Genomic DNA, 16415 nt, shown 5'->3' with positions numbered 1-16415 from the left:
ATCTGGAGGAGGAAACCGAGTGTATGGTGTCGATTTGCTGATGACACCAAGATTGGAACGGCAAATTGTGCAGAGGGTATGGAAAGTCTGCAGAAGGATCTAGATAGGCTGGGTGAATGGACCAGGAACTGGCAAATGGAATTTAATGTTGGCAAGTGTGAGGTGGTCCACTTTGGTAGGAATAATGGTAGGAAGGACTATTACTTACGTGGCAAAAAACTGCAGCAGGCGATGGTGCAGAGGGACCTCGGGGTCCTTGTGCATGAGTTGCCAAAAACCCAGCCTGCAGGTGGTCAGGAAGGCTAATGGGATGCTGGCCTTCATAGCAAGGGGGATTGAATATAAAAGTAGGGAGGTCTTGCTGCAACTGTATAGGGCATTGGTGAGGCCGCAGCTGGAGTACTGTGCAGTTTTGGTCGCTGCACTTACGCAAGGATATTTTGGCCTTGGAGGGAGTGCAGAGGAGGTTTACTAGGCTGATACTGGAGTTGAGGGGGTTGAGCTATGAGGAGATGCTGAATAAAGTAGGCTTGTTCTCGTTAGAGTTTAGAAGAATGAGGGGAGATCTCATTGAGACATATAAGATGATGAATGGGATGGATAGGATAGAGGTGGAGAGACTCTTCCTGCTCAAAGGACAGTAGGACTAGGGGGCACAGCCTCAAGATAAAAGGGGGGGTGGTTTAGAACAGAGTTAAGGAGGAACTTCTTCACTCAAAGGGTGGTGAATCTCTGGAATTCTCTGCCATTGAAGTGGTGGAGGCTGCCTCGTTAAATATTTAAGACACAGGTTGATGGGTTTTTGATAAGCGAGGGGATTAAGGGTTATGGGGAGAGGGTGGGAATGTGGAACTGAGCCACAACAGATCAGCCATGATCTTATTGAATGGCAGGGCAGGCTCGAAGGGCTAGATGGCCTACTCCTGCTCCTATTTATGTTCTTATCTATCTTGCATTAAAATACATTTGAACTGTTTAATACCTTAACCAATAGATCTACCACAGGATTTCACTTGAACTTTATATACAATAATGTGCTGGGTTTACTTCCCCAAGAAGTCCTGAATTTGTGCAGGGGCCACCCAGTTCCCTAGAGAATTCTCCTCGGCTCCAGCTATTGAGAAAGCTTTAACTTACAGTCTCACGGACTTGTGGGTGTTTGAATCCCTTATTCTTCTCTTTTCAATACTTGCAAACTAATCTTGTTGCTTTCTATGTTCCCAAGACTTGAGACCAAAAGGGAGATGCTCCTGTTCCCCCAGACACTCTTCTGCTTTCAATGAAGTTTTGCTCCAAGTCCATCTTCAGAGCTGCAAACTGCACAGTTCTAAACTATACACCTGTAGGAATTGAAACCAGAAACCCTAAGCTCCATTTATCTACATAGCTTACTCTGGGCTGCCCTTAAACCAGCCTTTCAATTATTCCTCTTAATTCCTTATGTTAAATTTAACACTTTCAGTAAACTAAAGCTTTTGGTTACATCTCAAACTTCTGGATTGCACATTGCAGGTATCACATCTCCAGGTTGCTAGCTAAGTTCACATGTTAAAGCTTTTCTATTTCAACTATTAGACCAACTTAATACCATTCTGCTTCAGGTCTGGCTCAGTGAGATGGTATATATACACAAGTTAATTCTTTTCCAGCTGAATAGTCACCATCCTGGGTATTTTGAGGTATCTTAATCTAATGATGTGGAACTTGCTATTATAGAATGGGTGAAGTGACTGCAGATTTTAAGGGGAAGATGGTTACTAGTAGATTTTGAAATGGGAGGAGGCATGGACTAGTTGGAACAAATGGTCTTGGTCTTAAGTCTTCATTAAACCTGGTTTTATAGTGCTAACTACAATCAGAATTGACTTGATTCATTGATTCAATTTCTGATGCATGTGATAAATCAAACATGACTTAGTGAAAAGTATTGTTTCTTGCTTGCCATACAGATGAACATAAGAACATAAGAACATAAGAAATAGGAGCAGGAGTAGGCCATCTGGCCCTTCGAGCCTGCCCCGCCATTCAATAAGATCATGGCTGATCTGTCGTGGCTCAGTTCCACTTTCCCGCCCTCTCCCCATAACCCTTAATCCCCTCTCTTATCAAAAACCCATCAACCCGCTTCTTAAAAATATTTAGCGAGGCAGCCTCCACCACTTCAACGGGCAGAGAATTCCAGAGATTCACCACCCTTTGAGTGAAGAAGTTCCTCCTCAACTCCGTTCTAAAACGCCACCCCTTTATCTTGAGGCTGTGCCCCCTAGTCCTACTGTCTTTTTTGAGCGGGAAGAGTCTTTCCACCTCTATCCTATCCATCCCATTCATCATCTTATACGTCTCAATGAGATCTCCCCTCATTCTTCTAAACTCTAACGAGTACAAGCCTAGTTTATTCAGCCTATCTTTCATAGGAAACAAGTGCAGAATGTAGTTGGCCATAGCTTGGGTGTAGAGAAAGATCAACTTAATGATCAGTCCATTTGCCAAATCTAAAAATTGCATTAAAGCATTTGGTCTAAAACTTTCAAAAGCATAGCACAGAATAAAAGAATTGGAAGGTATGCTGGGCACAGCTTGCAAGAAGTCACCTCACTGGTGCCATCTTGGAATTCTGGAATTCACCTAGCACTCTAGGGAATGGTCCTGACTTTTTTAACCTGGTAACTTATGCCATGGGCTACTTGCAGATGCCACCCTCTTGGTTTGGATTCATTAGGGAGAAGCTTGACCTGTTCTTGTGCCAATAAATACCAAGTAGATTGTGCTAATTTGTAGCAACTCAAGTACAATTTGCTTCAGCACACCTCATTTACCAAACTTTCTTTTTTAGGGTAGGGAAAACTTCATTGATGAACCAGTATGTAAACAAAAAGTTCAGTAACCAGTATAAAGCAACAATAGGGGCAGACTTTCTAACAAAGGAGGTGATGGTGGACGATCGATTGGTGACGATGCAGGTAATGCTAAACCAAATTTCCTTTATCTTTGGTCACTTTTTTATTTGGGACTTGGAAGCTGGTAAAGGTGAACTGTTTCCATTTGGATTCAAATGATTGGCTAATTCAGGGTGTCACTTCAATTCCAAAGATTAGTGGCAGGCCAGAAGATTGGATAAAGGTTAGAAACTAGCAGTGTCTCCTAAATAGAAATTGAGGTAACTAGTATTCCTGTAGTGGAGGTGAGATTGGCAAACTAATGGGAAATCCAAATAGAACTATTTTTCAGTCTTGACAGAAGACAAGCTGTTGAAATAGAAGAAAAATGGATGAACTTGGAACAATAACAATCATTAGACAAATGGTACTGGGAACACTGGAGGGTGGTAGCTGAGACCACTAGACCTAATAGCCTGTATCCTAAGTAGCTGCAGAGATAGTGGATGCATTGGTTGTGATATTTCAAATTGTGGGAAGGCACTAGAGGAATGTGAAGCCAGAAACTAACCGTTAGTCCAACTTGAGAAAATGTCAAACCATTTAAGGAGGTAGTAGCAATGAGCCATTTTGACTAAGGGGTGTCTGTAGTGTATTTCAATTTCCAGAAGGCCTTTAAGGTGCCATGTTGCTACATGATGCTGTGACAACTAGTTTTGTAGATAGAGGATTTATTGGTTGACAAACTCAGTAATTTTCAGTGGAATGTTTCCATCAAGACTTCAAGGATGAAAGGACCAAGTGATCTCAGATCAGGTAGAAAAGACTTTAAAAGGGGGCAGACTGCAAAAGGGTGACTTGTGTGGGGAGGAAAGCAGCTTGTCTGATTTGACAGAAGTAGAGAAATGGGATGTATGAATATAGAAATTTATGGTAGAATCACATGGGTACAGTAACTGATTTGGAAAGCAAATTAAATGTTTTTAGAAGTTGGGGACTGTTATAGCTGTGCAAGGCCTTAATCCATATCTGGAGTATGTACATTTCATCTCAAATTATAATTGAAGGAGATCATTAACCTGATTCCTGGGATGAAGGGTTTTTGACAAGATTTAAGTGGCTTGGGTTAAAAGTGGATATGTCAGATGTTTCTGCTAGGGGAACACCATTTAATAAATAATGGGCCTCCTTATTAAATGCAGATGAGGAAAATCTGGAATTCAGTCTCCAAAGCAGTTGAGGGTCTTGCTTTTCTTAAGTGGTGTTGGATATCTGTTCAGAGTAGAGGGTTATAGGAGGATAAAGTGAAATAAGGCTGCTATCTTGAATGGCATTGCAAGCTTGAAGGACTGAATGGTCCACTAGCTACAATCGTGACACTTTGATTTTTTTCTTTTCCTGCCCGTTAAGTTTTGCAATATGCAACTCAAACTGGTTATAAATGATGGAATAGTGCTGAAATTGTTTTATGGCTGTGGGTTTTATGAAACCCACTCACCCAAGAGGAAACGAACACTTTCTACTCTAATCATGGGGCTCACACAGTTCTGAGCAATGTTTGGGAGGGCATTTAGCCCTCTTTGGACCTCAAGTATCCATTCTTTCCTATTTGGGCATCCTGCAGACTTCAACTCGTAGCTTAAGCTAACACTACTTTTGTTTGAGGTTTGACTGGACATTGCATGAACCTAGACTTTGCAATGTCTGCTCAATTTGACCCAAATGTTAGTGCCCAAGTTTAAAAACAGCTTCATTCTCATCTCTAGTAGGTTGTCTGTCTTTTGAAGAAGATTCCCAAAATGTTTTCCTAATTGTTTTGCAAATAACTGTACCATGTGGTACAGGTGTTGCTAGACTCCCAGGGTCTAAGCTTTAAACCTTGTGGTTCTTGTCTACAGATCTGGGATACTGCAGGACAAGAGAGATTTCAGTCGTTGGGAGTTGCATTCTACAGAGGAGCTGACTGCTGTGTGTTGGTCTTTGATGTAACCGCACCCAACACATTCAAAACCCTTGATAGCTGGAGGGATGAGTTCCTCATTCAAGCTAGCCCACGAGATCCAGAAAACTTCCCATTTGTTGTCCTAGGGAACAAGATAGATTTGGAAAACAGACAAGTATGTATAATTCTTTCAATGATGTATACAATAAACTGTTCATTTGCTTGTTAAAGCGGTCCACTCTGCACTTGCCTGTGGACCCCATGCCTTATGATGTGGTGGCAAGCTGAACACCACACTTACAGGACACTACATCATAGGGGGGGAAATTCTTTTGTTCAAATAGCTTGTAGAGAATTTCTCATTGCTTTAGTATGTTTTAAGAACATAAGAACATAAGAAATAGGAGCAGAAGTAGGCCATCTGGCCCTTCGAGCCTGCCCCGCCATTCAATAAGATCATGGCTGATCTGTCGTGGCTCAGTTCCACTTTCCCGCCCTCTCCCCATAACCCTTAATCCCTTCTCTTATCAAAAACCCATCAACCCGCTTCTTAAAAATATTTAGCGAGGCAGCCTCCACCACTTCAACGGGCAGAGAATTCCAGAGATTCACCACCCTTTGAGTGAAGAAGTTCTTCCTCAACTCCGTTCTGAACCGCCCCCCCTTTATCTTGAGGCTGTGCCCCCTAGTCCTACTGTCTTTTTTGAGCGGGAAGAGTCTTTCCACCTCTATCCTATCCATCCCATTCATCATCTTATACGTCTCAATGAGATCTCCCCTCATTCTTCTAAACTCTAACGAGTACAAGCCTAGTTTATTCAGCCTCTCCTCATAGCTCAACCCCCTCAACTCCGGTATCAGCCTAGTAAACCTCCTCTGCACTCCCTCCAAGGCCAAAATATCCTTGCGCAGGTGCAGCGCCCAAAACTGCACACAGTACTCCAGCTGCGGCCTCACCAATGCCCTATACAGCTGCAGCAAGACCTCCCTACTTTTATATTCAATCCCCCTCGCTATGAAGGCCAGCATCCCATTCGCCTTCCTGACCACCTGCTGCACCTGCAGGCTGGGTTTTTGCGACTCATGCACAAGGACCCCGAGGTCCCTCTGCACCGTCGCCTGCTGCAGTTTTTCGCCACGTAAGTAATAGTCCTTCCTACCATTCTTCCTACCAAAGTGGACCACCTCACACTTGCCAACATTAAATTCCATTTGCCATTTCCTGGCCCATTCGCCCAGCCTATCTAGATCCTTCTGCAGACTCTCCACACCCTCCGCACAATTTGCCTTTCCCCCAATCTTGGTGTCATCAGCAAATTTCGACACCCTACACTCGGTTCCCTCCTCCAGATCATCTATATAAATGGTAAATAGTTTTGTATCATTGCACTTTCTCTGCCTTCAGTTGTGATGGCACTAGTATTGTCTTTAGGACAGAATTAACCACATTAGGGCTTGTGATTTTCAGTTTCTCACCAATGGAGCATAGACACAGATCTGCTTGTGCAGGTCCACACTGCCTAGTGGTAGCATAGGTGGTGAAGAAAGCATATGGCATGCTTGCCTTCATTAGTCAGGGCATCAAATATAAAAGTTGGCAAAATATTACTGTATAATGTTCAGATTACATTTGGAATGCTGTCTCCAATTCTGGTCATCACAGTACCAGAAGGACATGTAGCTTAGGGGAATACAAAAAAGCTTACTAGTTTGTCTGGTATGGAGGATATTCTCTAAGGAGAGAGAACCACTCCAAGTTATTCAGAGGCTGAGGAGTAACCTGAGTTTATAAATGAGGGGCATGAATCAGGTCAACAGTTGGAAGCTTTTTCACGGGGAAGGATTCAGTAGAGATGTGCAGGGGATGTTTTAAAGGATAGTGGGGCCTGGAATACACAAGTGAGGAGGTTGAGAGATTAGTGACATTTAAGACTCATCTGTATAGGCACATGAGCAGACAGGTATAGAGGGGTACAGGCAGTTGATTTAGATAAGACAACCTGATAAGCACAAGCTTGGTGATCCAAAGAGGCTGTGCTGTATTTGCTTGATGGCTTCCAGGATGTTTTGGTGCCCAGCCAGTAGATTTAGTACCCATCCCTCCAATAGTCACCATTGTAGGTGATATGGAGCAGCCAGTGTGTGCACAAACTCTCAAACAAATTTTTGGCAAAATCTTGAGGGATAAATGTTGGCAGGATCATTCTCTGCTCTTCAAAGTAGTGTCATGGTTTTTGTATGTAAGTGACAGATGGGACCTATTGCAGCCAGAAGCTTGCACTTCCTAGTGCAACACTCCACTAAATAAAGTTGGCTCTCCTGCATGCAGTCCTGAAGAATTTGCAAGTACATTATCTTAACCTGGATATAGCAATGTGCTGTTCCTTCATTGTCATGAATCAGAATCCTGCAATCAAATATCACCAGGGCTAGTGATTTCAGTGAACCTCCAGTTAGGCCAACTAGGGACAGTCAATAGACAAAATAGACCACATTGCATCCAAGAAATGTATATTTGGCAGTGCAGGAGCTGTGGTTGCAGCCCTCAATATTCCTGCACTGAACAAAAGCTATCAAACTTGCATTTGTAACTAGTGTTTGCTGAAATGTCCCCTTGTTGCTCTTTCTAGGTCACTGCAAAAAGAGCACAAGCATGGTGTCAGAGCAAAAATAATATCCCATACTTTGAAACCAGTGCAAAGGAAGCAATAAATGTGGAACAGGCTTTTCAAACAATTGCACGGAATGCACTTAAACAGGTATGGTCTGATTGCTTAGTTCTAACTTTAGTTGCTGGGGATATTAACCTTAGAACAAATTTTGCTCTTTCAAGACCATCTTTGTGATATGGCACATGTTTTCCTGTTTTGTAGCTTTGGCCAAATTGGGTCTTGTAAAATTCACCAACACATCTGAAGTGATGGATGTATGTCACTCCCTTTCCTGCAAATTTCCAAGTCTTTAACTTTGCCCCCTTCCCATAATGTCCTTAATATCTGGAAGACCTCCAAATTCATTGGGGGGGGGGTGTAAAAGGTACAATTACACCACTATTGCTTCACAAGTTTGAAGCTGTTTAGTTGTACAGTCCACTTGACAAAGTCAGCTGTCTGGCATTTACACTTCCTGGTGAACTAATTTGGCATCAGAGTTCTTGACTGACTGACAGCCAAATGTTTAATCTTCAGCTCACTTGCTGTAATTCATTAATTGGATCTAATGACACTGCCCTTGCACTGGGAACACCATCTTCACCCCAGTGTCTCAATCCTGAATTGGAACTGCATAATTCCTTCACTGGTACTTGCACCAATGTACTTTTGAAGAAGGCAGCTCACTCAGGCGATTGCTGATTTGCACAATGGCCTAGCCAGTGGCATGAGAATTAAAAAAACAAACCTATACTATCTTGACATAAACATGTTGGGCAGGATTTTACAGGCTTGAGGGCAGAAATTTCCATCCAAGGTCAACAGATTTCCATTGTAAGAACATAAGAAATAGGAGCAGGAGTAGGCCATCTAGCACCTCAAGCCTGTCCTGCCATTCAATAAGATCATGGCTGATCTGAAGTGGATCAGTTCCACTTTCCCACTTTCTCCCCATAACCCTTAATCCCCTTGCCTACCAAAAACCTATACTCCGTCTTAAATATATTTAGCGAGGTAGCCTCCCACTTCAACAGGCAGAGAATTCTAGAGATTCACCCTTTTGAGTGAAGTTCCTCAACTCAGTTCTAAACTGCCCCCCATCTTGAGGCTATGCCCTCTAGTCCTACTGTCCTTCTGAGCAGGAAGAACCTCTCAACCTCTACCCTATCCATCCCCTTCATCCTTCTAAACTCCAAGTACAAGCCCAGTCTGTTCAGCCTCTCTTCATAGTTCAACCCCCTCAACTTGGTATCAGCCTAATAAACCACCTCTGCACTCCCTCCAAGGCCAAAATATCCTTGTGTAAGTGTGGCAACCAAAACTGCACACAGTACTCCAGCTGCAGCCTCACCAGTGCCCTGTACAGTTGCAGCAAGACCTCCTACTTTTATATTCAATCCCCCACCTATGAAGGCCAGCATCCCATTTGCCTTCCTGATCACCTGCTGCACCTGTGGGCTGGGTTTTTGCAACTCATGCACAAGGACCCCCCAGGTCCCTCTGCACCATAGCATGCTGCAGCTTTTTGCCCTTTAAATAGTAGTCCCTCCTATTATTCCTACCAAAGTGGATAACATCACACTTGCTAACATTGTACTCCATCTGCCAGGTCCTTGCCCACTCACTTAGCCTATCTAGATCCCTCTGCAGACTTTGCACACCCTCCACACAATTTGCTTTTCCATTTATCTTTGTGTCATTGAATTTCAACACCCTACACTCAGCTCCCTCCTCCAGATCATCTATATAAATGGTAAATAGCTGAGGCCCCAGCACTGATCCCTGGGGCACTCCACTAGTCACCAACCACCACTCCAATAGCACCCATTAACACCTACTCTGCCTCCTATTTGACAGCCAATCCTCTATCCACACTTAATACCTTACCCCCACTCAATGCCTCCTAACCTTCTGTAACAACCTTTTGTGCAGCACCTTTATCAAACGCCTTCTGAAAATCAAACACCGGTTCCCCTCTGTCCACCACACTAGACACATACTCATAATTCCAATAAATTCATCAGACACGACTTCCCCTTAATGAATCTGTGCTGCGTCTGCTCTGTCAAACAATTTTTCTCAAGGTGCCTTGCTATCTCTCCTTTGACAGATTCGAGCATTTTTCCTACAACAGACATTAAACTAACCAGCTTATTTCCTGCCTTTTGCCTGCTACCCTTAAACAGTGGTGTAACATTAGCCATTTTGCAATCTTCTGGCACTTCCCTGGAATCCAGCGAGGTTTGGAAAATAATCACTAAGGCATCTACTATCACCTCTGCCATTTCCTTCAGAACCCTGGAATGCATTCCATCCAGTCCTGGGGACTTGTCCACCATCAGTCCCACTAGTCTATTGAGCACTACCTCTCTAGTGACAGATCGCATTCAGGCCCTCAACTCCTACCATCTTCTATCTTTAATACCTGGCAAACTCTTTGCATCCTCCATGAAGACTGAAGCAAAAAACTTGTATAAGCCCTCAGCCATTTCCTCATCCCCTACCACTAAATCCCCCCTCATCCTCTAAGGGTCAAACATTCACCCTAGCCAGCCTCTTTATAAAAACTCTTACTATCCTTTATGTTTAAAGATAAAATATCCCTCATCCACTCCAATTCTGTGGCAGGCAAGATGGTAGAGTTCTGGCCAATATCTGCCATTCTTCAGTAGGTGGGGTGTTATTTCAGGCTCCTGCCAAATAATTTTGCAACTGCTTGAACTGTCTATTTTCCCCTTGTACTAGTAGTCTCAATGTCAAAACCCAAACAACTCTCTGCTAGCATCTTTGTGCTGTTTTATGACCTTGCCTTATTTGAAATATTCAGTTTTGTACCCTGGTTGTGGCATATGCCAAATTCTCCATACCAGTTAACCTGCTCAATTCTCCCTTCACCCACTTGTCCTGCCTACCAATTCCCTGCATTTGTTATCAATATCTCTATCCAGCCCTTGAGTTACTACCAATTGTTAAACACAATTTGGGGTTTATGGAATTCTGATCAGTCACTTATTCCAGTGCTTCCCAAACTTTTTTCCCAGAGATGTCATTTGATGCTTAAACTGGCATCCCACCAGAATGGGAGCCGCAAAAGGGTGGGGAGAGGAAATGAGCCCACAGCCATTCTGAGGGACTGTGGAACTAAGTTGTGGTGTTTTGATGCTGAACAACTTCCCTGCTGCCATCAAGTTTTTGAATGGACCTGCCATACATGAAGCTGATCTTTCTCTACACCTTAGCTATGACTAACACTATTCTGTGTCATCCCCTTTCTTCACCCCATGTATTCTATGAACAGCTTCATCTGTATTGTATACAAGAAATGATGCTTTTGACATCACAATACATGTGACATAAATCAAATTGATCCCAGGACTACTGTCATTTGTCACAGCATATGTTCAAATTACCTAGTCCACAAGTGCCCAGGACCTTGTGCCACTCCAGGCACAAGTCCAATCAGGCAGTAAAAAGTTGACTCATTGACAAACCATTGAGGAAAATTTTGCATTGATCTGGAGCTGCCATCAGCCCAAATAGTCATTTGACCTCAGGAGGGTTGCTAACTTTGTCAATCCACTCCTTACTTCAAATGGCCCATGAGGTATCACTAATATAATATCTGATTTAAAACACTGTCACTGTAGCTATTTGCCAGCTGCCTTTTTGAGCAATAGTTTATCCAGCATTTCTTCAGCCATGGCCAAAATCATTTGGCTTCTAATTACTTGGCTCTAATCACATTAGGATTGTACTAGTGAAAGTTTGTGTTAAGCAGTGACACCATTGCTTTTATAGCAAAGGTATTTATTCCTCAGACTAGTTATCATATGTAATTGTTTTAATTTGTAGGCCGAGTTAAAATGTAATTTAATCTGTCTCCTAGGAAACTGAAGTGGAACTCTACAACGAATTCCCAGAACCAATCAAATTAGACAAGAATGACCGGGCGAAGACTTCAGCGGAGAGTTGCAGCTGCTGAGTGTGGGAGGGGGTAGTTTCCACAGATCAGGCCTTTGACACCAGTCCTCATCCTGCCCTTCCCCTTCCTGACCACAAGCCAAGATTCCTTCATGCACCTTGCATAGTGCCAGCGTGCACAAGGAAGAGCTGCATCTAATTAGCAGAGCTGTTGTATAACTGGTAGTAACATTGGAAGGAAACTAATGTATATTGAACTAAATTTGTCTGAAGACCCATGTTTTACAATTGTACTGTAAAATGAATAATTGAGAATTTTTAAGTCTGTTCTGTCTGAAGGCAAGAACTGGAAATGGCCAATGTTCTCCCCAAATCCTCTTCAGAGCTCACTTTTGAACCCAGTTCTTGGAGATGACCTGAGCAAAACTATCTTGCTGTGGATTGTTCACCCTGTTCCTTCTCCACTCCCTGTTTAGTGTTGCACATTGCCTCAGCTCCAGAGTTGAGCCCATTTTAAACCCACATTATTGATCAAGTCTTGGGACAAAGGGGACAAAATGCTAAATGGGCACCAGCAATTCTTGGGAGATGGCATTACCAGTCCAATACTTTTTATTGGCAAATACAAGTAAATAACTTTGGTCCAATATTATATACACTGCTTTATCTTTGCATCTGGGTTTTTCAGTTTATAAGTGTTCTTAAATTGATTTAACATGCTTGAAGTACTGTATGCAAGAATCAGTATTAAGTTAATTAGAAAGTCCACTTGTTTTGCCTGTAGCTACCCATTGTTAAGATTAGTGACATGAAGTTACTTCTGAACAGACTTGCCAGTAGCATGTCTGGTACTAGTGACTATTTGCCAAAGTTACTAGTCTTGCTTCTTAGCTTAAAGTTACAACACTTCAATGTACTTCCTAAAAAGTTCACATTCTAGGTAAATGGGATAAATTTCTGTAATCATGAGGATATTGCCAATAAATAGAACAGGAGTGACTCTGGTGTTTTTGTATTTCATTGTCATTCCCCCTCTACCCACTTGCCCCATGTGTTGGACTCTTGATGTTCAATTGATCTGATTTGCCCAGAAATAACCCTTGCTCTATCCTTGACAGATTTAAATCCCCTTTCCACATTGCTGTGTTGCCTGATTTCTCATTTCTCTGCTGTCCTATCTGGTCCATTTTAACCACCCTGTGCATATTTCTGTGTAAAGTGGGAGCAGGAATAAGTCATTTGGCATTTCAAGCCCACTCTGCTATAGCTTATCAAGCTCCTACCCTGATTTTCTTCCTCCCTGACAGCTATATATAATTAACTCTCTCTCATTTTGGCCTCTTCTGTCCTAGTGAATTCACCAATGAAAATTTCCAAGTTTGAGGTTTATTCCTATCCAGAACTATCATAGTTCTGGGTTCTTCTCTCATCCACTATTCCTTTCCCCATCAAACATTCTTTCTGAATCAACCCTATCTACCCCTGTTAGAATTGTGAAATCTGACTCCAATGAATGAACTCTCATTTGATAGACCTGCCTTCCCAGAATCAGCCTGTACTCCCCTTTATAGCAAGGACACAAATTGCACACCACACCAGATGTGGCTCACCAACTCCAGTAATTGCAGCAAAACATCCCTAAATCTATACTCGAATCTATTATGAATGCCAACCTACCATTTGCCTTTACTGCCTGCTGTACCTGTACACTTCAGTAATTGATGCACAAGGACACCAAGGTCTGAATATCCATCTGTTTACATCCATTCAATCTAACAAATTTCAGTAAAGTGAATAACTATTAATCCACATGCTGCATCTGTCCATTTGGCCTGTCTAAATTACAAAGTTGGGGAGGGCAAGTTGAGAGGTGGCTGCAGAGATGCCTGTGTATCATCTACAAATTTGGAGATGTCCTTTGTCCAAATCAGTTGGGCAGATCACAGCAATAACCTGTAGTTGCTGCCTGCCAAAGACCCATTTATTCCAACCCTATGCTTCCTGTCTGCTAACCTACTTCCTATCCATCTCAAGACAACCCACAATCCAATGCACTCTTAATTTGGTAATCAGTCTAAATAAACATCATTCTAGTTAGATTCTAAATTCAATAGACTTGTGCATGATTTCCCTAAAATCCTGGTTTCCCTTGTAGGGAGGAACACCCAAGGTTACTAAACAGCTGGATGCATTCTCATTGGGCAAGTTCCATTAGCATCATTTGGCTAATCACTCAATCAGAATACTAGTGCAGAAGAGGCCCTTCAGCCCATGTCTGCACTGACATATGAATTGCCCTGACCTACCCACTACTCCTACTCATCAGCATTTAGCCCATAACCTTGAATGTTATGGTGTACTCGTACTTAAAAGGATGAGGCATCCTTCCCAGGCACATGTTGCAGACCATCAGGATCCTGAGTAAAGTTTTCCTCAATCTCCCCCCCCCCCCCCCCCCCCGAAAAAAAAACCTCCCACTCCTCACTCAGTTTGTCATAGTCAGATTTACAGTATGGAAACAGGACCTTCAGCCCAACTTGTCCATACTGCCCTTATTTTTTTTAAACCTAAGCTAATCCAAATTGCCCACATTTGGCCCATATACCTCTATACCCATTGTACCATGAACTATTTAATGCTTTTTAAAAGATTGTACTCACCTCCACTACCTCTGGAAGCTTGTTCAGACACCACCCTCTAAGAATTGCCCCTCTGGACACTTCTGTATCTATGCCCTCTGTTTTGGACTCCCTATTTTTGAGGAAAATGTCCCTCATTATAGACCTCTAAGGTTCCCCCTCAGCCTCCTACACTCCAGAGAAGTCCCAGTCTATTTGGCCTCTTTGTAACGCAATCCAAGTCCTGGTAGCATCCTAGTAAATCTTTTCTGCACTTTCTAGTTTAATATCCCTTAACTGATCTTTCAACAAAGGGGAACATTTGCTTCCTGTCCATGACCCTCAATCAGGTCATCCCTCAATCTTCTCTGCTCCAACAACAATCCAAGCCTATCCAACCTGTAACTTAAATGTTCACTCCCAGACAGCATTCTGGTGAATTCCTCTGCACCCCCTTCAGTGCATTTACATCCCATAATGTGACCCAGAACAGTGCATAGAACTGGTGAGGCCACAGCTGTGCAACTATACCCTAATTGACAAAGGTGAGCACACCATGTGCCTTTTTCACCACCCTATTTTGCCTGTCAGACCTTTCATGGTTTACTCATCAAATTACTACTCCCAAAGTGCATCACCTTTGTTAAATTCCATCTGCTCCTTTATATCCACCTGTTTGACTACCTTGTCTTATCTCCCTGTAACCCAAGACAACCTCAATCACCTGACCAATCTTGGTCATCAAACTTAATGATCCTACTGCCATGTAGTAATTCATATTAATTAAAAATGACAAGGGCCCAGGATGGATCCCTGTGGTACACTACTGACCAGTCACCATCCTCTCTCCTACCACCAAGCCAATTATAAATCCACCTTGTCAGATCACCCTGTATCCAATGTACATTAGCCTTTTTAAGTCTTTCATGTGGGACTTTTGATAAAGGCTTTTGCTGAATTCCATGTAAACTATATCAACCACACTACCCTCATCCACACACTTGGTTACATGCTCAAAATTCAATCAAATTTGCTAGGCATGACCTCCCACTGACGACCATACTGACTATCCCTGATCAAACCATGCCTCTCCAAATGGAAAGATTCTCTCCTTCAGAATCTTCTCCAGTAATTTCCTGACCATAGACATGAGGCTGGTCTGTAGTAGTTGCCTTGCTTCTCTACAACCTTTCTTAGTGGGAACATGTTAGCTGTTCTCCAGTATAAAAGCAAATTACTGCAGATGCTGGAATCTGAAACAAAGAATTTGCTGGAAAATATCTGGCTCTCATTTCCATAGATGCTGCCAGACCTGAGATTTTCCAGCATCTGTAAGAGCTGATATCAAGTCCTGATGACCCTTTGCCAAAGGGTTATTTGGGACATAGGCTCTGGTCTGACAGCCTCTATGTCCCTGGTGCTGTGAGACAGCAGTTCTAACCACTGCCCACAGAACAGAGTCTAATCATATTGGACAAAGCCTTAGTACACATTCCAAGTAAAGTATAAGCAATTGTGCAGTTCTCCAATTCTCTAGATGTAGTCAAATACAGTGGGAGACTTCAAACGCAACAGCAACTCCTGCTTGAATTAAAAACCAGAGGAAAAATTGGAAACTTTTTTAAGCACAAGAGGAGCTTATTTAATTCATTGTATCTCAGCTGGCACCACATTATGTAACTTCCTAACTCTTGTGGCACAGTGGTATTGCTCTGGATTACTAGTCCAGTGACAAGATCTGTGGACCTGAGTTCAAATTCTGCACTGGCAGATTTGAATTCAATAAAAATCTGGAATTAAAAGTCTAATGATGACTAGGAAAGTATTGTTGATTAGCGAAACAGATGTTTTTCTGACAATGTCCTTTAGGGATGGAAATCTGATGGTCTGGCCTACAAGTGCCTCCAGCAATATGGTTGGTGCTGAAATGGAGGGCAGTTAGAGCTGGCCTAGGCAACAAGGCCCATGTCCCATAACATTTCTTTAAAAATCTGGGTGTTTTAACTTTTTTGCATAACCTCCCTGCTCTTATATCCTATGCCATGGCTAATAAAAATGTTCTTCTCTTCTCGTTCATCTATCTTCAAGGATTTGTGGATATGGATTTTGAGATCCCTCTGTTCCTTTACCCATGTTAGTATCCTATTTATTGTCTATTCCTTTGTCTTGTTTTCTCCTTCCCAAACACACCACTTCACCTCAAGACTGAATTCCATTTGCCCATTTTTCTGCCTAGTTGTCTGTAGCCCATCGATATTTTCCTGCTTTCTTGCTTGCTAACTGAAAATTTTAATGCAATTTTTTTAATTGCTCCCCCCCCCCCCGAAGCATAGACCATTGATATATGTAGCACAAAGCAAGGCACCCAGTACAGAGCCTTTTGGGATCCTGCTGGAAATAGCCTTGC

The 16415-nt window shown here is 42.6% G+C and overlaps 1 protein-coding gene across 1 annotated transcript in view; it reads left to right on the top strand.

The window, feature by feature from the left end:
* rab7a (RAB7a, member RAS oncogene family) overlaps positions 1-12390 on the top strand; it is a 32403-nt gene extending 20013 nt beyond the window's left edge. The window contains exons 3-6 of the mRNA XM_080218632.1: positions 2834-2960; positions 4775-4993; positions 7449-7577; positions 11356-12390. Coding sequence (XP_080074758.1) covers positions 2834-2960; positions 4775-4993; positions 7449-7577; positions 11356-11451 — 571 coding nt within the window. The 3' untranslated portion in view covers positions 11452-12390. The remainder of the gene's footprint in view (positions 1-2833; positions 2961-4774; positions 4994-7448; positions 7578-11355) is intronic.
* Positions 12391-16415: the final 4025 nt, after the last annotated feature.

Source organism: Carcharhinus amblyrhynchos, chromosome 3 (genome assembly GCF_965287045.1).
Source record: "Carcharhinus amblyrhynchos chromosome 3, sCarAmb.v2.hapA, whole genome shotgun sequence".
Classification (NCBI taxonomy): Eukaryota; Metazoa; Chordata; class Chondrichthyes; order Carcharhiniformes; family Carcharhinidae; genus Carcharhinus; species Carcharhinus amblyrhynchos.
This window is presented reverse-complemented; position numbering and strand designations above follow the sequence as displayed.